Below are 25,000 nucleotides of genomic sequence, written 5' to 3' on the forward strand. Positions count from 1 at the left end.
AAGTTGCAGTTGAGCTTCGTTAAGCCATGATTCGATGGAAGTAAATGCATTTTGTGTTAACTTTAGGAGATCTCAGATGTTGTTAGAGGATGTAATTATTGTTGAATTGCCCGTGTATTGAATGAGTGTACTTTGCAGGGATGCTTTATGGAGATTATTAATAAATATGTTAAAAAGCAAGGGCCCTAGAACAGACCCTTGGGCCTGTGTTGTTGAGTAGATAATATATATCATAGTTTGTATTTCATATCATGAAACATGTTTGGCTAGAAGCTGTATTTAACATTTCCTGGTTAATGAAGGCAAATATTAGTTACTCATTAAAAGAAAAAAGAAAAAAAAGTTTTACAGAAAAGCAGATTTCATATTTGTCAGCCTACATAAAACAATTCCACATTTATAAATCTTTTTAGTCAGTATGAATACCGCCTAGGGTCGCCCCTGAATACAGGCCATTGGACTAGTGAGCTAACTTGGTCAAGAAAGTATAAATAAGTTTTAACTTAAAATATTGGGCAATAATAATGAAACAGCTGAGCCAATTATATGCCTTCTCCACAGTGTTTAGTAAGAATGTTGAACTAACACTAGCAATGGAAAATAGCTTGTGTCTTGTATGATGGCACTTTTCTGTGAGCAAATTAATAGTGTTTCATCTGTGATGCTGCCTTGTGTAACAAGTGTACTTCAGGTTAAAGTATAAGTAAATAATATTTCAATAGAAAACTCCTATTTGCATTAAGATCAAGTGGGTGGGAAAGTGATAGGCACCAAAGAAAATTGTTTCTATTCAAAGGGAGGAATTTCATTCACAGTTTACTCAAGGCTCACCAATTCATCCCATTTAGACCTGTAGCTATCTTATCTGATGTCCTCCCACACATCTTTTTGCTGAGGACCAAAAAAAAAGTTTAACTTCATTTTAAACCAGAAAAAAAAATGCAACAAGTAGTTTGCTGAATTTATAGAGCTTCAACAGTGACCACAAACAATGCTGATAGTGCGCTCCCATCCCTTGACAGCTTGAGAAGCATGAAAGGTCTTTACTAAAAAAATACTCTGAAACTATAGCAAGCAGCTTGCTACAAATGAAATGATCAGCTTGCTACACTTAAATTATGGCACACTGAGCACTTCAGTGCTTTAAACATTACTGTGGATACTGAATCAGTATTTATAAAAGAATATCAGTACCTCACTGTTAGCACTTTCAGAATGCACCCCCTGACAGCTTGTTCCCGGAACAGTTACACCTTCACTCTGCCCTAGTTATGGATCTGCTCACTTGCCCCACTATTAAGTGACTCTTTCCCTACATCATAAGTATTTGCATTGCAGTGAGTATGGTTACCATGTTCCAGCTGATGGTTACTCCTCCCCATGTCAGTAATATGTTGAAAGTAAAAAATGCAAAGTTAGTGTTACAGCAGAAAAAAAGATGAACATGTGATAGAAATAAAAATGATCATATATCTGGTAAAGGAAATTTAAGAAAAGAAAAAAACTAAGTGGACATCTCAAACTTGAGTATAATGATAATGCAGTAGGTTATCTTCTTCTTTTGGCTTTTCCAGGTTAGGGATCTCCACAGCGGATCACCTGTCTGCTCATGATTGGCAGTGGAGTTTTATGGTGTCGAGTTGCCAGCCAAGTGCCCATCCATCCACGGAAGGCACACACACACACACACACACACACACACACACACACACACACACACACACACACACACACACACACACACACACACACACTCACACCTAGAGCCAGTTTAGAGTGTCCAATCCACCTACAGCATGTATCTGGGATGTGGGAGGAAACCGGAGCTCCCAGAAGAAACCCACGCGACCACAGGGAGGACATGCAGACTCCACCCAGAAGGCACCCCAACCGAGGATCGAAGCGGAGAACCTCTTGCTGTGAGGCGACAATGCTAACCGCTGCACCACTGTGGCCGCCCTGCAGTAGCTTATCTTACTAATGGAAATAACTATATGGAGAATAAGTGTTCTTTTATATATGCATATGTTTCTTTGTAAGCCAGTGCTGTGTGACATGTTAGATAATGCCAAACAGAGAATATTTTTTAAAAAGTTGTTACATATTTGGTAGGCATAATGATTAAGGTCTTCATCTCTGATGCAGAAAGTACAAGGATCAATCCTGACTTCTGGCTGATGCCTGTTTGAGTTAGCATGTTCTCCTTTGTCTCTGTAGGGTTCTTCCCACCTCTGAAAAACATGCTGAGTGTTTCCATCTCAAACTCACCAAAGAATGGAGCTGTGGGCAGCAGCACACACAGACTCTACATGGTGCCCTATAGGGGGAAGAGTTATGCAGACCAATGGTTTGGGCATCTACTGTGGTGCTCAGTATCCTCAGGATATGAGAACACAGATCACAGACTGCATGCCATAGCAAGGCTAGCCACTTGATGGTGTAAGATATGGCGCTAGGTGATTAGGTCATGTTGACTTATCTCACCAAATGGGCATGGGTATTTGCTCATGATAAGTGGGTTGAGAATCTGGCCTACTCTGACCTACACCAGGGACCCATGCTAATAGTATTGCCATTATTGTAATTATTGCCATTATTATTTGGCATATTGCCATATTTGTAACAAATTCAAAAAACTCATCACACAACTGCTTATCTCTACAACAGCTAAAGTGGCTCGAACTCTCACACTACTTCACTTATTCACAATTGACCACTGCACATAAACTCATATACAAGCCTTCAACTTGCCCCTTCCCCTCCTCTTCCTTACTGACTACATACCATCCTAACAGGCCACTCAGATCCAAAAACACTATGATGCTGTAAGTTGAAAAACCTAACCTTGCAGCTGGTCAAATGCTGTACTCTTTTACTGTCTCAAAACAATGGAATGCCCTCCCACCTTCTATCAGAACAATTAGTAATCCTGCTCTCTTTAAGAAGTCTCTCAGATCACACCTCTGTTCTCTCCGGCAATGTACTTGTGCCAAAGTAGTACCTCCTAACACCTGATCCACTACTATATCCCTCTACAATATCACTACTTAGGAGCTCTCTCTGACTTTCTGAATTCAATTGCTTATGCCTACAAAACTCCAAGTAACAATCAAAACTGCTATCCTACCTAACTCCATCCTCAGTGATCAAACTGTACACAATGTTGATGTATAATGTTTGCAAATAACTTTCACCATTGTATTTAATATTTATTTCCATGCATTGAGACTGTATATACACTGTATATTGTGCTTTTTCTTGTATGTACTATTAATGATATGTGGAGCTTTTCTCGCTGGGCCTCTACTAAAAATGGGCTCACCTAGACCCAGTAGACTTTCCCAGTTAAGTGCAATAAATAAATAAATAATGGTGTATTTGCCCATATTGGTCAGTATGTACCTGCAATAAAGCCCAGCAGCCTTGGTCAATAAACTACTGGCTAGCCGGTGTCCAGCTGCCCAGCTTGGGTTACCTGGGATAGCTCAGTTGAGCGAAAGCAGGACATAAAAACAATCAGCCTGCCAAACATGAACTAAGAATTGCTACACTCAGTGTAGGTTCACTGACAGGATGGAGCTTTGAAGTAGATGACATGATGATATGGTGGAGGCCGGACATCCTATATATCCAAGAGACAAGATGAAAGGGCAATGCAGCAAATACACTTGGCTTGGGATCAAGAGTCTAATACTCAGGAGGAAGATAGGCTAGAAATAGTGTTGGGATTGTGATGAGAGAGAAGCTTTAGAAATGAGTGCGGGATATCAGCAGAATTAGTGACAGACTCATGGCAATCAGACTCCGGTGCTATGAAAGGGCTGTATTCATAATCTCAGTCTATAGACCACAATAGGGTTGTGATAGTGAGGAAAAGAGTGCATTCAGACAGCAGTTGCAGGACCTACTAGATAAAGCAGGAAAACAGCAAATGGTGTTGATAATGGGTGACTTGAATGCACATATTGGGACAGACAGAACAGGATATGAGGACTGCCTACGTCCACATGAGTGGGGCAACAAGGATAAAGAAGGAGAGGCCGTTCTAGACTTCTGTCTGGCAGATGGCTTGATAGTAGCCAGCACATGGTTCAGAAAGAGACATAGTCACAAGATCACATGCAAGAGTGGACAGCATGCAACTAAGGTGGACTTCCTCCAAGTAATGAAAGGGCAGTGGTGCAGAATCAGTGACTGCAAAGTCATCATCAGCAAAACAGCTGGCCCACAGCATAAACCACTGGTTGCAACAATCAGCTTCAAGTAATGGTCAGAGAGGGCTCCAAGGACAACAGAGACCAGGCTGAAGGCTTGGACGTTGACTGGAGAGCAAGTACAACAGTTCAAGGAATTGCGCAGGGCTCTAGCACCCTGAATAAAGGAGGAAATAGGTGAAGTGGAAGAAGAATGGTAGTGCCTCAAAACAGCAAGTGTGAGGACTACAGACCAGATATGTGGCCGAGCCAGGTATGGAAACAAGGTACATAAGGAAAGCTAGTGTTGCGAATGTAGAAGTCCAGGAAATCATCAAAAGAAGGAAAGGGAACAGGGAAAAGTGACAGATGAAAAAGATGGACCAGGCTAGGAAGGAATACTGGTTGGCTAACAAAGAAGCTAATAAAGGAGTTGCAATAGTAAATAACAGGGCATTGGAGGCACTCTACCAACTTCTGGAAAGTGACTCAGTAGATGGCACAAAGAAACTATATCAAGTTGCAAGACAAAGACAGAAAGATAAAGAAGATAGTCAGACACCCTTCATAAGGGATCAACAACCTGCTCACCACTCCACAGGACATCAAAGGCAGAAGGAAAGAGTACTTCGAGCAGCTTCTGAATAAAGAAAACCTCTCAGAAGCTGTACTGCCCCAGACACAGCATAGAATGAGAGAAGAAGAGGATCCCACCCTAGAAGAAGTAAGAACAGCCAGTCTGGAAAACAGCAGGCTCAAATGAGGTCATGGAAGATATGATAATGGTGCTGGGTGAGATGGGGAGAAATGGCTCCTGTGGATATTCATAGCAGTGTGGATAGAAAGGTGTATCCCAGATGACTGGAGAATAAGCACACTCATGCTAATGTATAAGAAAACAGGGGACATCCACAACTGTGGGCAGTACAGAGGTATCAAACTCTTGTCACATTGCATGAAAGTTCTGGAGAGGGTAAATGATAAATGGATACACAGAGTAGTAAAAAGCAAGATGGGAGATGAGCAGTTCACATTCAAATCAGGATACAGCACAACTGACCTGATCTGGGCATTCCTAGACTTGGAGAAAGCATATAACAAGGTCTCAAGAAAACTGATTTGGGCAGTACTGCAGTGGTTTGAAGTCCCAGAAACATTGGTAGAATTAGTGCAAGCAATGCCCTGTTCACAATAATTCAAGTACAGACAGAATTTGGTCTCACAGAGGGTTCCCAGTGGAAGCGGGTGTGCACCAGGGTTCAGCTCTAAGCCCACTGCTGTTCATACTGGTGATGAACTACATTAGCAAATAGGTCAGAGGGGAGAGATCAACAAAGTTGCTGTATGCAGATGATGTGGCATTACAGGCTATCTCTGAGCAAGAACTTCAGCAAAGGATAGGGGAATAGAATGCAAAATTGAAGGTACATGAGATGAAACTAAGTACAGGTAAGACAGTGGTAATGACAGCAAATTGGAGAAACCAGAAAAAGTTGAGAATTGAGATAGAAGGGAATATAATAGAACAGGTTAATAGCTTCAAGTATCTGGGAGGGGTGGTTGATGAGATGGGAAGTCTAAATGAAGAGGTCAAAGCTAGAATCAGACGGGCTGCATCCAACTGGCACAGATTGTCAGGTGTAGTGTATGACAGAAGAATGTCAAAGAAACGGTATACAAAACAGTGGAAACCTGGGCAGTAAAGACAGAACAGATGAGAAAACTAGAGGTGATGGAAATGAAGTGCCTGAGAAGAGTTTAGGATGCACACTGTGGAACAAAGAAATGAGGAAATAAGAACAGAAGCCAAAGTAGCTACAATTGCAGAAAAGGTAAAAAAAGAACAGATTAGTGTAGTTTGGGCACAAGTGCAGGAAAGCAGAAGGCAATCTGGTGAAGAAGATTTGGGAGTGACAGGAAGAAGGTAAGAGGAAACAAGGTCATCCAGCTAGGAGGTGGAGGAGTGTGTGACAGAAGATGAGTGGCAGTCAGGCATGAGTGTTGAAGAAGACAGGAGTGTGGCATTGAATTCAGAGAGATGGCAACAGTTAACACAACACCCCGACCTCATGCAGAAAAATGGAAAAAGGGGTGAATGATGATGATGTTACATATTTTCTATAAGACTTTTTCTATTAGAAATGTCTATGCCCAGATAAACTGTTCAGTACATACAGAATCAAATTCTAAATAAAGGAATCACCTCATGTTGCTAGCATCTATGTGCTTCTGTCCCATTTTATCAAATGCAAGACACTGAGTTGCTCTATGTATTGAGTTGCCAGCTTGTCAACTAGGGCATTCTATCATTATGACAGGATGACTGCAGATTGTTGTTAAAGTTGTTTCCTGGAGTTGTATAGCTACAGGTGATTAGAAGTGGTTGTTTTTACATAGTGTTCTTTGCTCCTCTTACCCAGTGGTTATGTAACTTTAGAGTTACGTATGTAGTGGGGGTGCTGGAGCAAATCACCACATATGGGGTTCAAGGAGGATTCCCCCTACAAAAGATATTTTGATATATTTTTTAAATTGTTTAATATGTTGGCAGTGAGGTGTTTGGTTTTAGGCAAGGTATTTTTACTTTCATCAGTTTGCTGCATTTGCTGGTAGTTCACATTTTCTACTTTCTATCGAATGCATGCATATGCGTTTCATTGATAAAGTCTGCAGTTTGTACATATTTTGCATTTCACTATATAGGTGATGTAAATAGGTTTGATGAAGTGAAGTGCAGTTGTGCTTTGTGTGTGTAGATATGGTACAATTTACACTGGAAAGTGATGCAAGATAAAGGTTTAGGCTGTTGCTTTTCTTTGAACCTTCACAGGAAGGAAGGAATGAAGAAATTGCTTTGCTATTCTGCCAAGAAATCTTGCAAATGAGGTTTAGTTTGTGATGATACAGATCTAAATTATCAATGCCTGAATGAAGAAGAGTGACTCTTAATAAATCATATAAAACCAGATCACCACATCAGTTCAGCTACTCACCCCAGGAAAGGAAGTGCGCTTAGACAGCATGCAGACCAACCTTTTATCTTACTATAGTCTATTAGCATTGCTTATCGTAGATAGATTCACATGTTTCTTTTAATTGTTAAAACTATTTTAATAAAAATACCCTATTTGGAAGTCTCCCTCTGCTTCACAACAGTGGTTGCCTCCCTTGGTCTTTCTCCATACAGTGCTTAAAATAAATAATTTTTAAAATTTAAACTAGGTTACTAGAGGGAAATCTGTAAGAAATATAATGCACATGTATTGTTTATAGAATGATGGTGGAAGAGATAAAAATACTGCTGAAAATAAGATTTTAGAGAAATAAAGGGTTACAATGATGGAGTGAGAACTGCAGGCTGAATTGAGGGGATATGGTAGAGATATCAGTATTTTAACTTGAGTCAATATCAAAAAAGTAATGAGAGTGTTACAGGAAATTAGGTATGAAGTGTGAGATTTAATTGGACTGACGGCAGGATATGCATGATTTTCTTTCTAGGTACTTTTTCCCAGAGACTGTTGACCATTCTACTTTCCAATACCAGATTTAAGTTCATTCATTCCCTTATGGTAGAGGTCTACCCAAAACCACAAAGCCATATGAAGAGGCGTTTGGCAGCCATAAGGGATGCTTGTGCCCTCGATGGCATTCTGCCTAGAATTCAAATTCTGTTGTCCATCACCACATCCCTGCATGGAAGGCTGTAGGGGTATGAAATTCATGTAACAGTGAAGGCCCACAATGCCTTACCTATTTGGATACATGCTTATGCAGTCCAACAAGCAGTGGATTGGTGATCCTAATGTCTGCCCTGAGCTGTGATCTGCACTGTTGTCCCTACTCCCATGGATATATCATTCTATAGCCTGCTCTACCTTTTTTAACATGACTGTTATGAAAATGTTATGTTACCAATGCCTAAATGGTGATTTCAGTGCTACTCAACCTTTCCTAACTTTTGAAATTATGAACTTGTATAGTGCTGTCGAATTTTCAATAAAAATGATTAAAAAAAGGAAAAGGACATTGCACAGGCCTGAGCTGGTTTAATGTAAAATGGAGCCCTATTCAAATGACTCTAAGACACCACCACTACTACCTCCACCACTGGTTGCTTCTCTGCAACTCCACCAGTTATGTGACTGTATGCCCCCTGCTGCCCATGACCCTCCCTTTATCCCGATAATGCCATCGATTTTACTCCCCACCTGATCCCTCCATACTAAATTACGAATTTCACATTTTTTACGCTCTTGTTTTACTTTTCAGGTTTTTCAATCATATTTTCAACATAACCTAACTAGGAGAAACTGTACTATATTATGCAGGAAGTAAATGATTTAAGCTGGAGCTCTCCAGAATCTATGGGGTTTGAGAATTTCTGAAGTACATTTTGCACATTCTTTCCAATCTTTTGATCCAAAAATGGCCTGAACAAAAATCATGACTCAGGAACAACATTCTGTCTTATTTTCTTCCATAAGTTGTGCCTGTAAGGATGTCAGATAGTGTTATCTGTGCTAGCATGACTGGCTGAATTTTTGTAAATACTTGTAAATAATTGTAAACTACCCCGTGTTATACATGCAAGCATGACTAGCTATAATTTTGTAAATGCGTTTATGTTGTTTTTTTTTTATTTTAATTACTTTGATTTATGTAAGATGTTTGAATCAAACAGTGTTCTTCTGGCTGACCAAATGTACATGTTTAGAATTCTGAATGTAGGTTATGTCAGTCAGCTGATCTAGATGTAATGCCATCATGTGCCAGAGCTGAAAGGAATAGAATCTCACAACAGCTGTTTGGTTTACTTTTTAAAAGTCTGATATGAGAGAGCATAATTCTCATAACATCTTTCTGTGACTTACAAAAATTCTGCTATAAAAACAGGTTCTGAGTCAATTAAAGTTTAGTTATTGTTGTAGTTGTTCAGTAGTTGCTCTGTTGTCAGTTTTCCAGATCAGTAGTATCACTCAGTTTGTTTTCCAGAGCTGTTCAGCAATAATAGTAGAAGTTGTTATTCTAGTCACCGAGGACCAGACAACAGCCTAAAGAGTGGGCATAAATTCTTATCTTGTCTGGCAGAAGTAAGAGTATCATCTTGCCTTGCTGAGTTAATTAGATTAGACAGGGACATTTAATCTTTAGATAGTTAGGGAACTATGGTTATATAGTTGCAGTTTTTCCTACAAGCAGTGTGAAATCTATCCTACAGTGTTGTTTTCATAATTCCTGCGTATTATAATCTGTGGTTTATTAGAATCAGTTATTCAGTGTATACATGTTTTAAATTATTTTATTTATTATTAAATATTTTACTACCTTTTATTGTGGCTGGTTATTTAGAAAGTACTTTTAGTAACCTGAAAATGTTTATGCTTATTGTGATAACACCAAGGCTACTCCAAAAAGCCTTACTGCTTGGATTGCATGCTACCATTCATATCAATATTTATGTTACCCAATATAATTGAATGCCCTTTTTGAAGGGTATTATGATATTTGACTGGTGGCAGCCATTACCTTGTAATTTGGGAAAGAGGACATAGTGGGTAAATCTGTGCCAGTCTTTCCCAAGAGCATTTGTATGTGTGAATATCAAATATTTAAGAGTGAGTGTGTCACATACTTAGAACTGGGACACAGTGCTCTGTGGTGGTTAGTGTGAAGACTCATTTGGGACCTGGAGTGAAGCATATAGTCCAGTCCCAGGTTTTCAGCCTGTACACAGAGTACTCTTAGGGGAAATTGTGTATTTCTATCCCCTGCTTTCAGTGACACTCCCTTACTGGAGACAGTGGTGAGTATTGAGGCTCCTTAGTTACAGCCCCAGGTTTAAGTGGGGTCATAACAGTGCCCATGGCTTAGTGTTCAACACTGACAAAATAATATTTCCCAGTAAACTAAGAAGACAAATATTAGCTAGGATACATAAATCATATCTAAGAAGAGTACCTCCCTTCCCACCTACCCCCTAAAAAGAAAGTCACCTTCTTTACACCCTTCTGGTGTTGGATTGGGATGAAACTAAAAGAACAAATGACCATAGTCATAACTTTCAAGTTGCTGCTGTCATACATATTCACAGTATGCCTGCACACCTCCACCCCCACCAAGGCAGCTACCTTCTATGTACCTTTCTGATGTCAGACTAGGATGAAAGTGAACAAACAAATGGACACAATAACATATCTCAACTTGTTCATGTCAGATGGAAATGTACAACATGCCTCCTTACCCCAATCCTCAAAAGATAGCCACATGTATATATAGCTGATGTTTGATTGTGAGGAAAGGGAAACATAATGGTCACAGTAGTGCATTCCAGTATGTTTCTACTGTCTACTAGCAACATGCATTCCAGTATGTTGCTACTAGACAGTATCCTTCCCCTAGACAAGCTATTGAACCTTCTGTGCAAGCCTCTGAGGTTTGATTGTGAGGAAGTAAAAAAAAAATAATGACCACCCTATCTCCATTCTCCACAGGTGATATAGTAACCTCCTATGCACATATTTAATGTCTGATTATGAGGATAGTTAAATAAATGATAGTCACAGTGTCTTCAGCTGTCACACCAGTGATATCAATCTTAAGTATACACCTTTGAGATTTGATTGTTAAAGAAATCATAATAACACTGTCTCTGCCCCCCCCCCCCCACACACACACACAATGTACTGTGACCTTTGCATTTCTGAGCAGGATTAGTTTTAGAATAGGGCAGATGCTGAGGATGGAGCACCCCTACTAAGCTTAATATAACTGTTACTGTTATTTTTTAAATGCTGCCCATGTGATTTGTTATGCGTCTCCCAATATTCTGTGAATCCACACATAAAACCGGTGATGTTATTTTATTCACAAATGTATTAATATAACAACACTTACCCTGGCAAGCTAGTTGTATCACAAGTTGTGAAAATATACACACACACATGCACATGCAAACGTATACTCTCACACTGCACACTTCCATCAATCAATTCATCCATCTAGCACTTCTGAGAAGCATCATATTCCTACAGAGACCCCATGAACGGCTAATCCAACCCACAGAGTTTACTAGGCAATTAGAGAATGAAATTAGATTTCTAGGCCTTTCTTCTAAATCACACATGCACCACACACACACACACATACACACACACACACACACACACACACACACACACACACACACACACACACACACACACACAGACACACACAGACACACACACACACACACACACACACACACACACACACACACACACACACACACACACACACACACACACACACACACACACACACACAGAAAATTTGAAATTGAAAATCCACCTTCTACTTGCATTTGGGATAAGGGAAAAAACTGGAATACCCTGAGAAAACTCACTCAAATACAGAGAAGACATGCAGCTTTGCACACAAAGCACCCCTGCTGAAAATCTAACCTGAGAACTGCTTGCTGTGATGTGGAAATGTCCTACACAGTTAACTACAGGCAAACTGGAGGAGTGACACCTTACCTATATCAGGCCATAGAGGTGTTACAGAAAATCAGAGCAGCACCTAGATAAGGATATCACAGGGACAGAGAGTACATGCAGGCTCCACATAAAATAAATCACAGCCAAGAACTCAACTAGAAAAACAAGTGTTGTGTGAAGCCAATGCTACTCACCGTGCCAGTGATCAGTTGCTTTTACACACATTCCAATCACAACCAAAGACAGCTATTTATTGTGTGCAATACTGAGATGTGACCATGATGAAAAGTGACATAAATTATGGTGAACATGTTACTCCTGGATACACTGCTACACCCCCCTTCAAATACACACACAGGTCACAGCAATGATCATTTTACACTGCTTTCAGCAAATATGGTACATAATGTAGCAATGCTCTTGACAAGTCAGATCAGTTACTGTTGAACTGTGATCAAACATTAGCAGTACTAAGTCCCCTTTATCCACAGACTGCCCTGAAGCCAGCAATTATAGCTACTTTGTTGGCTAAGTGTACCAAAGTTGTTTAATAATGGTAAAACAAAATGGTAACTGTAAGGTATTTTACATTTGTTTCACTAAAACACACTGTATGCATAGAAAACTATTCCAAGTTACTTCACAGAAATGCAAGCTAGTCATTTACTGACTGTTAACAAGTGGTAGCAAAGTATTCCAACTTGCTTGACACAAACACAGATTTGCAAAGCCAAAATTAATGACTATTTAACTGCAGCAAAAACAGTAGGGTGAGCCACTTTTCATCTACAGAGAGCCCCTATACCATGCAGCTATAACTAATCTGTTGACTGTGAATACCTTAGATGTTTACTTGTAATAAAAATGTCCAAGGTAATTTATTTCAACTTTGTTTCACACAGATGCTTATTAGCAAGCCATAGTAATGCACCTCAACTTGCTTTACACAAATACACATTAGTTCTGCAAGCCTTCTACTTCTTCCATCCAGACTGAGTGATCTGCACCCTGACAAAAGCATTCTTTTGCAAACCCTCATTGGTTACCTGGCTACAGACTCCTGTAGCTCTGTTGTTCAGAGACATCCAGGCTTCCTGTTCAGTCACACCCCTTATATAGCCAATTAATCAGGATTATTTGTCCAGGTGATGTAGCAGCAGTATTTCTTTCCTTCAGAAGCAGTAAGAAAATAAAGTGAGGAAAGAAGTGCCCGTGACCAAATGGTGCTCTGGGTAGCTGCCTAATTTGTCTATGCATAAAGGCAGCCATGATGCAGGCCCATTCTGCTTACCTGTTCAAGTATTATAGACCTAGATTATGAATAGGCCATCATGGTTAGTTATATGCTTTCCTGGAGAGTCTTTTCTTGGAATGGGGTTAAGGGGAGGATATATTGTTGCTTGACAGTGGAATATGAGATACTCATTACTAATTTGACATGACAGTGAACATTTGAAGCTAAGCAGCTTTTAACACACCATTCTTGAATCCCAGCCTGGTTGAAATAAGCTCTGAAAACAGTTATCATTATCTGGACTGGGCTGCTTCAATATCTGCTCTTAAAAATCAAGTTTTGCATTAAGCATAGAGTTTTAAAAACAGCAGCTGTTCTGGTAGACTACTGAACGTATAATCTTATCCTTCTCTTCATGGAGAGCTTATAGACGAGGATACTGGGAAGCTGATAGTGGTTTCTGTCTGAGGTGGAGACATGAATGATGTTAATCTTACTGCTTGCCAGATGTATTCTTATGGCATAATAGAACAAAATGTATAGCATGATGTGATATGATATGAATGTGCACTGTTTCCATATCATAGCCCATGCCTCTTGTGTGCTGCTCCTGTGCATTAAGTCAGAAACAGAAAAACAATGTGCTAAATCTTCAGCAACACAATAAAATAACCAAGATGCAAAAATAATATAGGCTGACACCCTCTAGCTGTGAATAGGAATGTGATACAGTGGCTATAATATCTGTGCAAATCAAATTTACATTCAATTAATAAGAATATAGGGCATAATAAAAGCAACAAAAATCCCCAAGCTGATATGAGTCAAGCAATAAATTTCCTCTTTTGGAAAGTGGCACAATGAATAATTAGGACTGGAGTTTTAAAAATATATTAAAAAGTATGCATAGAAGACTGATTAATGCATGGATGCTAACTATATGCATACACAATTAAGAAATGAGTGCATTCTACATTAGTTTTTTTCTATAAACCTACCTGTTTGTATGGGAATTATTATGCATGAACCAGCTACGGTTGTTATCCACATACATTGCCCAGGCTTTGTCATCTTTTCCTAGCATTACATCCTTCAGCACATCTAACCGTGCCACTCCAAATGCAGGGTCTGGGTGGTTGTCATAGCGATCAACTGATAGTTCCCAGTAGTGGATTCCTTTGGAGAAACCTGTGTTGCCGAGCACAACTCTGTCATCATAGCTGTTGCAGGTTACTGTTAAGTTGTCATTCGAAAAGATAATGTCGGGATGTGCAGAGCCTGGTTCAAATGTAAACCATGCAACTGAAAGAGACAAATGTGTATGTTTTAGACAAATACTTTTATACATAGACTTTGCAAAATAAACAATACTTTGTTTAAGTATATCTGTCTTCAGTTTTACATTCTCGATCAGTGCATACATAGTAAATAACTTACTACAAAGTTAACATCGATGTTATGACACAAACAAGCACATAGTTGTAGGTAATTTCTGTGTAAGCAGTAAGCAATGGATATATTAGTCCATAGTCATATGATTTGAGAGGAATATGGGTCACCGAGAACTGCCAAATTGCTGTTCTGAAGTAAGAAATTGAAATATAAAATATCACATCTGTGATTTTTATAACAAAATGTGGACATTTGGCATGTGTAAACACAATACATAATTTGATGTGGTTGAGTTAACCATCTCAAAAATGTTAGATTACTTTTACAAACCTAGAAGAAATACTGGAAAACCAGATCTGTGCATTACTGTTGATTGGTTAGTGTTGCTTCAGCAGCATTGTATTTAGGTTCTTAGTCTGCAGTTATTTACATGACTCATTCATTGCATGACTAAAGAAAATACTCTGTAATAATTGCTACTCATTTAAACAAATTAATTTTAAATTATGACTGGTGAGGACACTTTTAGCCTGAAAAATATTCTTGAGACAACTGAGGACAAGTAGGCCAGTTTAACAATACTGATGTTTGATTAAGTTTCCCACTCTATTTTGACTCAGAGTGAAGTTTAAATGATCCATTACTAAGCTAATAAATTTAATGGTAGTAACAGCGATGCGTGAGAGGCTGGCCTGATGGTTAAGTTGTTTACCTTACAAATGCAAAGTGCAGGGTTTGATTCTTACGGGGGTAATTAGCTAGGCTTAAAATGATCCATAAGGACAGTTAGCCTAGTACTAATCTATGAACCTATTAATTTCGCCATTCCATAACACATCCACAACACCAAAGGCAAGAAGTTGCAGATATCCACATATGTGGTGTTTTCAGGCCTAAAACACTATTAGCAAGTTCCTAACTGTTCTTTTTTTATTAATTATATAAGATGAACCTGACACTGGTTCACTTGGATCAGTGATCTACCACATATTAATAGAAATAAATGAATAAAAGTTCATTGCAGTTTGCTGTACTAGTGACATAATTAATGCTATTTTGAGAGGGGCAGGATGCATTAAGTAGATAGTGTTTATTTATATATTTATTTGTACTTGCAATTAGAAACTGCAGTTTTGGACCATCATTTAGGATATCTTTATATATTTAAGAAGCACCAGACACTGCCATACTTGGCAGTCAACAGAGTTACTGTTATAAGCAGCAGTGCAGGACTATGCTGCCCTGTGCCATTAAATGTACAATCGGGTGGGTAGGTTGCATACTGTGGATAGGAACAGTATACACCATTAGCACCTTAATACCAGTATTAAGTTTATAAAATCCCACCTAGTACTTTAAGACTACTATTCAGTTTATTACTACCCAGCTTTATTTACATGGACTATCTAAACATGACATATAGCTCCTTCCAGCTGTGTCTGTATGGTAGGCAGGTGAGGGTAATATATGAAACGTCTAGATGCTGGAGTGCTGGAGGATGGTTGTAGAGTTAGACTCTTGTCCCCTTATGTGTATGCAGTGCTTCAAGATTAGATAATTTCAATTATACAATGACCCCCCTATAAATATTCCAAAACATGCATGCTGATTGGCCAGTGTGCCCATTGTAAATCCCACAATATACCAATGGAAAAAGGTTTGGTCGCCCAAACTTTTTCCGTTTGTATAAGGTGTCCAAAACTTTTTTTTTTTTTTTAATAAAAAAAACAAAACAAAAAAAAACCAAACAAACAAAAGAAAAACGGAGCAACAGAGACTTCCTTTTCTCTATTGCTTCCGTTTCAAAGCACTGATGTACTGGGTATGCACTGGAATGCAAGTCCCATACGCATGTGCAGTACATCAACAGAAAGAAGCAGTATACCACCACCGGAGTAAGAACAGTAATGCGCTATTATACAAAGACATTATTTAAGAAATAAGTATTTTTTCTTAAATAATGTAATTGCATAATAGCAATAACCGACTCCATGGTTGTGGTATATTGAAGCTTTACCCATGGTTGGCTTTATTTAATCACTAGGGCTTTACCCTCATGATTAAACCACACCAACCATGGGTAATATACCACACCACATCATCGGTTATTGCTTACATATATAACTATTTTTCTAGCTGTGTAGAATAAACAGCAACTACTTTATAATGTCACCTTTCTAACTAGGATGGTTCATAGCTGCAAAGTACCAACAGCATTTTTTTTCATGGGTATTATTCAGATTGTATTTGGAAGCAGGTCATAGTATTTTTGAATATCCCATGTTGCAAGCATGCCTCTGACTTGCAGTCTTTTTCAGTAAATCTTGGTAGGTGCTACCTTTGCTGGTGTTAAGTGGTAATTCCTATCTGTAGACATATCCAGTACACTCTTTATTACCTTCTTCAGCATGGCTTACTTTCTGTAAAACTTCAGTCTGACATCTAAATTTCATTCACATTTACCTGTTTTCTGTCTTTCACATGTCCACTTATACTTAAAGAAAAAGATATGTTAGCCTTAAAGGTATTTTTAGAATGCTGCTAACTCTCAGCCATAAATATTTTGTCCAAAACTTGCAGTTTAAAATAATAGAAGGTAATGAATATTAACTCCTTCTCCTAGCTTCTCTTTTTTATGGAAATTACTTTTTTAAGCCAAATACATTTTCAATGTATTCTCAGACAGCACAATTTCCCATTCATATTGTTGTTAAAAATATACTTTCTGACCTAATGAAGTATTATTTTGGCCTACATATTAAAAACACACAAATTCAGCGTAAGCGCACTTAAGCAGGGTTAAATGAATAGACATGCGGAAAATGAAGAAATCAAAACAAAACATACTTCACACTTTGTGAAAATGACCTCCTCCCCACACCCGTCAAGAACACAAAATTAAATCCTACAAGGCATAAAAACATAAAAAAAAGATCAGAATTTACAAAACATGACTCTACACCGCCCCCTGGCAATAGACCCTAGGAGATAACCCCCTTACACATATTTTCTTATTTCTTTATTCAATACGCAGTATTTTGTTTGGACTCATCTTATACCAAACTTCAATCCATGGCTACTACTTTGACAGAATCCAAGCCTTCCTATCCATCCTATTTATAGAGGACTCTGTCACACATAATTTGGAAAGATTGATTTATTTATTTAGTTTTTGTTTACTAAGTTAGTCTTACTAGGTCAGCAGCTTCTTTTCAGGAGAGATCTGAGGTATACTTATGTATTTATTTTTTAACCAGGTAAGTAAAGTGATTCTTCTCAGACCTTGCTGATCATATCCTGAGCTACAGGGGGAAGAGTAACTATGGTATATATACTTCTTACTTCTAGCTTCTTTAACTGCATTAGGAACAAACACATCAATTTTCACTTATCTTTTCCCCATTCCTTATCCTGCAAAATCACCAAAACAAACAGGACTTGGAGTCCCTGTCCAAATACAGTTCCTTAGGGTGCATTCAGACCCTCAAAGGGATGGCCATACAGTTATACACAATCCAAAAAAGTGTGTTGTTTTTGCAGCTGTTGGATAGTGCTACAGTTGCCAACAATCCAAAAAAAAACATTCTAATAGTCAGCCACTTTGCTTTGGACACATCTCCATGACTTAGCTGACATAACATGGTATATTCTGGCCAAGAAGTATGGAAAATAATAAAAAAAACGATAAACATATTGCTGTCTAAAATATCTGTAAATGTATGATCTTGTTGACAACTCTGGGAAAACAAATCTTGAAGATTGCAAACACCTAGCCTCCAGTGATACTAAGAACTACTAGGATTTCTCTTGCTGAGTCTAGAATCATCTCATCAACTACTGTGAGGCACCTCTTAAGTGATGGGACATCCTACCTGGATTCCAAACATATTACCTTTAACAAAAAGATAGTCCTCTCACAGTGACCTTCCCATTTCTTGCATGAATTATCACAGGCCTGCAAATACTGAAAAAAAATGTTCCCCTTCATGAAAACCACCAGTTACCCTAAATGTCTTACAGGACCAAAAACAAAACAAAGAAAAAAAAATAGTTTTATTTGTTTATCTACTGACTGGTCATAAAACTTGAGGCTATTATTGGTCCTTTCCCTAAATACACTCTCATCACCACCTATAAAATATTCTTTAGTCTCTCACAGATCTCAGCAGTTTCACATAATCAGTGGACCTTAAAATTCCAAGATTCTCTTACAATTGGTCAGAACAACTAGGACGGAATGGAGAAGGGCCACAAGACCTGAATCCTGGTCTTCAAACCAGGATTCAATAAATCAAAACAGTTATCAAGAGGAAACTCAATCTCTAACTTAAACTACTTCCAAAGTGTCCCCATAGACTAGATTCCCCCAGTATAACACCAGTCTGTACTGGATAGCTATTTAATACTCTTCAAGATTGGGGACACCCAACCCTCCTTTAGTTTTACAAGGGAAAATTACAGCACAAAAACTCACAACAGGACCCCTGCACAAGCAAACTTCAGAATTTCACAGTACAAGACTGAGTCTTCATATTGGTATTTGACAATGAACTGTCTGGTCTAAGTACAGCGGACATGCAGCTTTATGGCCAAAACCTTTACTGGAAATTCTAGAGACAAGGCTGTCCACTCCTCTAGTAGTACCCTCAATACTGAATCTGACTTCCTTAAGAATGAGTTACAGGTTTGCAAGAGACTTAGGATCAGTTGTACTCCAAAACTATGTGATTCCACCCTTTCTAGTCAGCAGGTAAAAGCATGCTTAAGGATGTCACCAAGTGTCTCTCTGGGTCATGAAAGTAGCCAGAAAGCCATCTGCTAAGCAAGGTGATCATATTGTGCTGCCCTCTCATCTCAACTCTAGCCTTTTTAAATCTACCTACTTCAAAGCCTGATTTTTGTAAAAATTGGAGACAATCGGGGAACAGGATCAACCCTGTCTTATTGTTCTTGACAGTTTAAATGGTGATGACAGCCCTCCAAACATCCTGACCCTGCACTTAAGCCCATTAGTATAGAACTTCAAGAATTTTCATCACTTTCCAGTTAGCACCTCTTAGATTTTGTCTGTTTCAGCCATTCATACTTCTAGCAGCTTAAGCAGCCACCTCCAGCCACCTTGAATAGCTGAAGCACAACCAAAGAAGGCATCATAATGGGAGGATTAAGACTGAGATGATGCACTGCTGAACTTGGCCTGGTTTATTTAGTTCATAGAAAGTCTGACCATAAGTATACTTACTCGTCAGTGATGCTCCACTAAAAGACTTCGTTTGTAGAACCTAGTCCAGTCTCACAGACAGTGCTGCTTTTTTCTTCTCAGTGAGCCTTACCTTAATGAGACCATATGGCTTCTCTAACCAAAACTGTCAGTCAGATACCACTCCATTGGCCACTTAGCCATTTTCTTGTTTTTACAAAATCTTTGTAACTTTTCCAGGAACCTTCTGTGGTCAGATACAGGCCTCTTTCTTGTATGATTATTAAGGCCTTGACCAAGTAATGCAATCTGGCTCTAATCTTATTCACCTTACAAAGTCTAATCATCATCAGAAATGGACTTTACAGCTACCTCATGGAAGAGGCACAGTCAAAGGCAGCTTTTGTCCATGGAAATATCAATCACTAATTGCTTTGAGTTTTTGGAAGCATTAGGCCGTGACAGGGAAGAGAGGGACACTGACATGTAACAAACTGCTGGAGACCATTCAGTATTGGTACTTACTACTAAAGAGATCACAGTTTTTGTGGCTAAGGGGGATGGAGGAATATGTGGGTAGCCATTGCTCATGTAATATGGTCAAGAAAGAACAAAGATGAAACTTGACTTGACAAATGAGTGTTTTGATTCGCTAATTACTGAATATCACCTGTATGCTTTCAGTAATTGTGTGCATAGTTTGCATGGTTCCACTACAGAGGTGTGTCTAGTGTGACTGCACTAGTACTTCTTTCTCATAGCAATGCACATTAAGTCCAATGTGATAGTAGATAAATTGAGCAGATGCATACTTCTGCCTCACGAGTGGTGCCTCAATCCAAAAGTGTCAGAGAAAATATTCCATCAATGGGGCCAGCCTTGCTGCAATCTTTTCGCCTCCCCCCTAAACAACAATTGCAGCAACTAGTTTGCCCTAATCCTCCCTCAGGGGAATCTTTGACGGATGCTCTACTCCACAGTTGGCCCTCTGGTCTTCTTTATGCCTTTCCTCCAATTCCTCTAATTTCAAAGTTTCAACAGAAAGTAATCAGGCTGAAGAGCAAATAATCCCTGTTGCACATTATTGGCCTTGACAGATATGGTTCCCCTTCCTTTGGCCTCATCTAATTCACCAATCTTGGATTCTGGACTCAGTTCCAGATCTCCTGTCCCATCCAACAGGCATGATCCACCCGGATATCTTGAACCTCAACCTGACAGTTTGGTTTCTCCAATTCCATTAATAGCCAGACAATCTATGCTCTCTTTTCCTGTCTGACACATACTTTTGGCCTCTCATGAATCATCTACGCATAAACTTTATATCAGTAAATTGAAAAGGTTTGTGTTTTGAGCATGTCAAAATAATACTGACCCTTTTTCAGTATCTATTCATAAATTTCTTGAATTTTTAGCCTCACTATTCAATGAAGGGACTTCATCTTCTACTATTAAAGTTCAACTAGGAGCTATATCATATTTTCATATTGATTTAAAGGCACACCACTTGCTTCTCATAAACTTTGTAAAACTTTTTTGAGAGGTATTATTCTTTTAATTATTCATTACAAAGATCCAACCCATCCTTGGGACCTAAATTTGGTGTTCCAAGCAATTATACAACCTCCTTTTGAACCAGCAGCAGAGTGTGATCTTAAGTTGTTGTCCTTTAAAACTATTTTCTTAGTGGCTATAATTTATACCAGAAGAATTTCAGAAATTCAAGCTTTGTCATGTAAACCACCATATTTGATTTTTCACAAAGATAGGGTTTTGCTAATAACCAACCCCTTTTTTCTACTAAAGGTGGTTTCAGAAGTCGATATCAATCAAACTATTAACCTACCAGTGTTATTCCCCAAATTTGCTAATAAGGGTGACTATTGCTTACACTTATTAGATGTTCATAGACAGTTATGGTTTTATCTTCACAGAACAAAGGATATCAGAAAATCTGACCAGTTGTTTATATCTTACTCAAATACAAAACTGGGAAAACCTGTGAACAAAGTGACATTGGCTAGATGGCTCACAGATTGTATTTCTTTCATTTATAAAAAATTGGGGGTTGCTTTATCGAAACTTTTAAAAGCATATTCAAGGACAGCTGTACCAACATCAGCTGTCATCCAGTCTAGAGCCTACATGGATAGTATTTGTGCAGGAGCAACCCTCGGCTACTCCTCATACTTTTATTGCTTATTACAAATTGGATCTGGTCTCCAGGGGAAGAGCATCATACCCTTGGATTTCTAGAGGAACGGAGGACTAGCAGATTATTATCCTTGGTATATAATTGTGGTTCCAGATACAGTCTCAATGAATGTCTTATGACTAATCTTTCCTGTTGTCTATCAGCAAACTCAATCTGAGGTAACTGGGACAGGTGCATTGTGGGTAAGGGATAAGCTCTAGAGTTTTTTGGCTACCACGAGCTATGGTAGCGGCCAAGTCAGTTCTGAAGATCGGAACCGAACCCAGAGGTTGAGGAAGAATGAAAATGGACAACATAGATGGAACGTTATGGTGAGTACATAACTTCATTTTAAAGTAACTTAATAATAATAATTTAAAATCACCTAAAATTAATATAAACTGTTAAAGCTACTCATATGTCTTTTAAGGGACTATATAAGATAGTGAACCAGGGTGAAGTGTGCAGACCAGCCACATCACTTTATAGGTGAAACCATACTGTGTGAGCAAAGGTACCACTGTCAGATGTAGTTGAGAAAATTGATGGTCAGAGAGTAATGGCCTCTTTTAGCTATTTTACAGAACACTGGAAACCACAAAAATGGCACCTTTTAGAAGTATCAGACACTGAGGTACTTAGTAAGGATTAGTGTTCCTCATTTCTGTTGGTGAATTTAGCTCAGAAGTTGGGTAAGACTGATCAAAGTTATGCTTTTAAGGCCTTCTCTCTATATAAATATTTTATCTTGAATTATGCTGCCCAAAACGAGTTAGAGAGTAAGCTCGTTTTTTTACAGAGCTGTAAGTTGACATTATGAATTATGAAGAGGAAGAGAAAGAGGCACTGGAGCATATTTTATCTCAGTTTAAATTGTGGCTTTAAATTTTTGGAACATATTAGCATGCTGATACAAAGAGGTTACTGGGTACCCGCAGACAGCACTTCTAAGGGGCTATTCGTCTCAATTAGAAATCCAAGATGTGGAAAAGACAATAAGTGTAGGTCTTCTAGTCCAATGTCTCTGGAAGTTTATGTTTTCCCTGATTAGCAATATACCGTTAGGCCCCAGGGCATTTCTTGGTTCAGCTCTGTTTGGCTGCATTAACTTCAGAGGGTAGATACATATGTCACTAGCATAGTATGGCTATTACATGAGTCAGCAGGGATACATTTGCACATGGCCTAAAAATTCTCCAAGTTCAGTAATTACTTAAGGATTTGTTCAACCATAGAGGAAAATGTCTGATGGATCATTTTTTATAGAATTATTAGAGAAGCAGACAGACTCACAAAGGGAACTTCCAGCTGTTGTATTCTCTGTAGTCTAACATCTTGATGGCCATATGATCAGTGAAGAAATGGATTACATACCATGTACTCTGCAATAACATGGTAGTTCATATTGGTTAGACTACATTTAGTACTCTTATAGGAATAATGTTATGATTAGGGTTGCTTATTATATGCAAGTTTTAAGGCTAGGTAATATTGTTTTATGTTTTGTTATACTTTTAGTAAAGCTGCATAATAGAAAAAAACATAAGCAGAAATAGAAGATGAAGAAGATGATGAAGAAGAAGAAAGCGTGCATTCACACTGACTTCTTTGCTGCAGTGAAGACCCAAGGTGTAAAGTGCGACTTTTCCTTTGTGGAAATTGCCTCAACCATTAAGCTCATACTGGATGCTATTGTCTTTAGCAGTATATTTGAGGACTACAAACTTTATGATTTTTTTTCTTTTATCTTTGGGCTACTTATATACTTTGAAACAGTGAGCAAACATTATGCAAGAAGATAAACTGATGCAGGACTGTTTTATGTATTTATCTAAATGCAAAGCAGCCTGTTAGTTTTGACTGACTTAAGAGTGAGGGAACTATGTTTTTTGTTTCTCAAAGGTTTAATATTTATTTAAAACATTTTTGTGTTTAGACCTTAAGGTGTTTTAATGACAAATAAGTGATAATTTGTCAGAATGCTTTTTTCTTTGAGCTATTATTTAACTGCTATTTGCATTACACTGCACCTCTAGGCTATGGATATTAAATGCTTTCCTCCATTTCTTATACTTCAGTCGCACCTGACTCATCACTAGTGCATTCCTGAAAAATGTGCTGTTTCCTCAGCTGTCATCTGAATTCTGCTTATATGGTACAACAGAAAAGTCTTAAGCTTTTCTCTTGTTCATTTATCTGGCTGCCAAATTTTCCTGTGGTCTCACCATTCAGACACCTTCAATTATTCCACTGTTCCTAATAACCATTTCTTGTGAAATTCTACTGGTACTTGTGGATGCCTTGCAAGTTAGTCGTATTCCATCTGGTTACTCATCTGCTACAGGTTGCATGGGCTGACGTCTATGAAGCCTTACAATGTCAGGCATTCTGCAAAGGCTGACTCATATGGCAGGATGCCTGACATTAAATACAAGCTGACTTTAAGGCAGGCGTAATAAAAGGCAGAGAGCACACTGTGGTATCCAGGGTACTAAGGCAGGGCACACTTGAATATGCAAATGCTATTGTTTTCTGAATGATTTTGTATGCTCATTTTGACATGTCTTGGTTGTGATAAATAATCGGAAGAGACTGGATGCAAAGTCATATTCTCAGGACAGAATGAGGTTAACTGATCGATATAAGGTTAACTTGCATGGGATTATATGCCTGTACAAGTCCTAATTATCTCTTGTATTATGTCAGCCAAGGCTAAGACTGCAGGAAGTAGGAGCTTGGTCAAGGTAAAATTAAGGATATAGCCTTATATCTTCCTGCACTATTCTCTACAGGAAAGATTTTGTCTCCAAGACATTCTGCAGTTCTGGTTCAGCTGTGTGAAATGTTGGTTTCATTAACTGCTTACAGATCATACATTTCCTCATTGGTTTGAAAAATATTACAACAGAAAAGAGCCAGATGACACAAAAATGCTTTCATTGTTACAAAGCAAACTTCATACGATGACAGGAGGTGAAAAGCAATGAAGCGCCGCATTTGTTACTGATCAGACACACGCCATTCAGCTGAAAGTGCACGACACACAACGCCATTCAGCTGAAGGTGTACATGAATTCTCTGCTGTCCTTGTATTACTACTGCATTTTCATCTTCTCTGTTTCTGCGTATAGTAAGCCTACACTTCTGTATTCAAAATGATTCAGGAAAATGTTGTAATCTAGTTTCAGCGGTGCTTATGTTGTGTACTTAATATCAAAACTTGTTTCACCATCACTGACATTTAACTGCTCGTGTTTTGGCATATTTTTAAAATGTAAGCACAAAGGCTGCAAAGATCTGGAAGTT

At 38.5% G+C, this 25,000-nt stretch overlaps 1 protein-coding gene across 11 annotated transcripts in view; it reads right to left on the minus strand.

Annotated features, from left to right (window-relative positions):
• Positions 1-25,000, minus strand: part of TRIM9 (tripartite motif containing 9) — a 1,161,212-nt gene that overhangs the window by 172,090 nt on the left and 964,122 nt on the right. For all 11 annotated transcript variants that reach the window (XM_044074318.1, XM_044074311.1, XM_044074319.1 and 8 more), the window contains one exon: positions 13,907-14,210. In XM_044074318.1, coding sequence (XP_043930253.1) covers positions 13,907-14,210 — 304 coding nt within the window. The remainder of the gene's footprint in view (positions 1-13,906; positions 14,211-25,000) is intronic.

This window comes from Protopterus annectens, chromosome 6.part0 (assembly GCF_019279795.1).
Source record: "Protopterus annectens isolate FY-2018-M chromosome 6.part0, PAN1.0, whole genome shotgun sequence".
Lineage (NCBI taxonomy): Eukaryota > Metazoa > Chordata > Ceratodontiformes > Protopteridae > Protopterus > Protopterus annectens.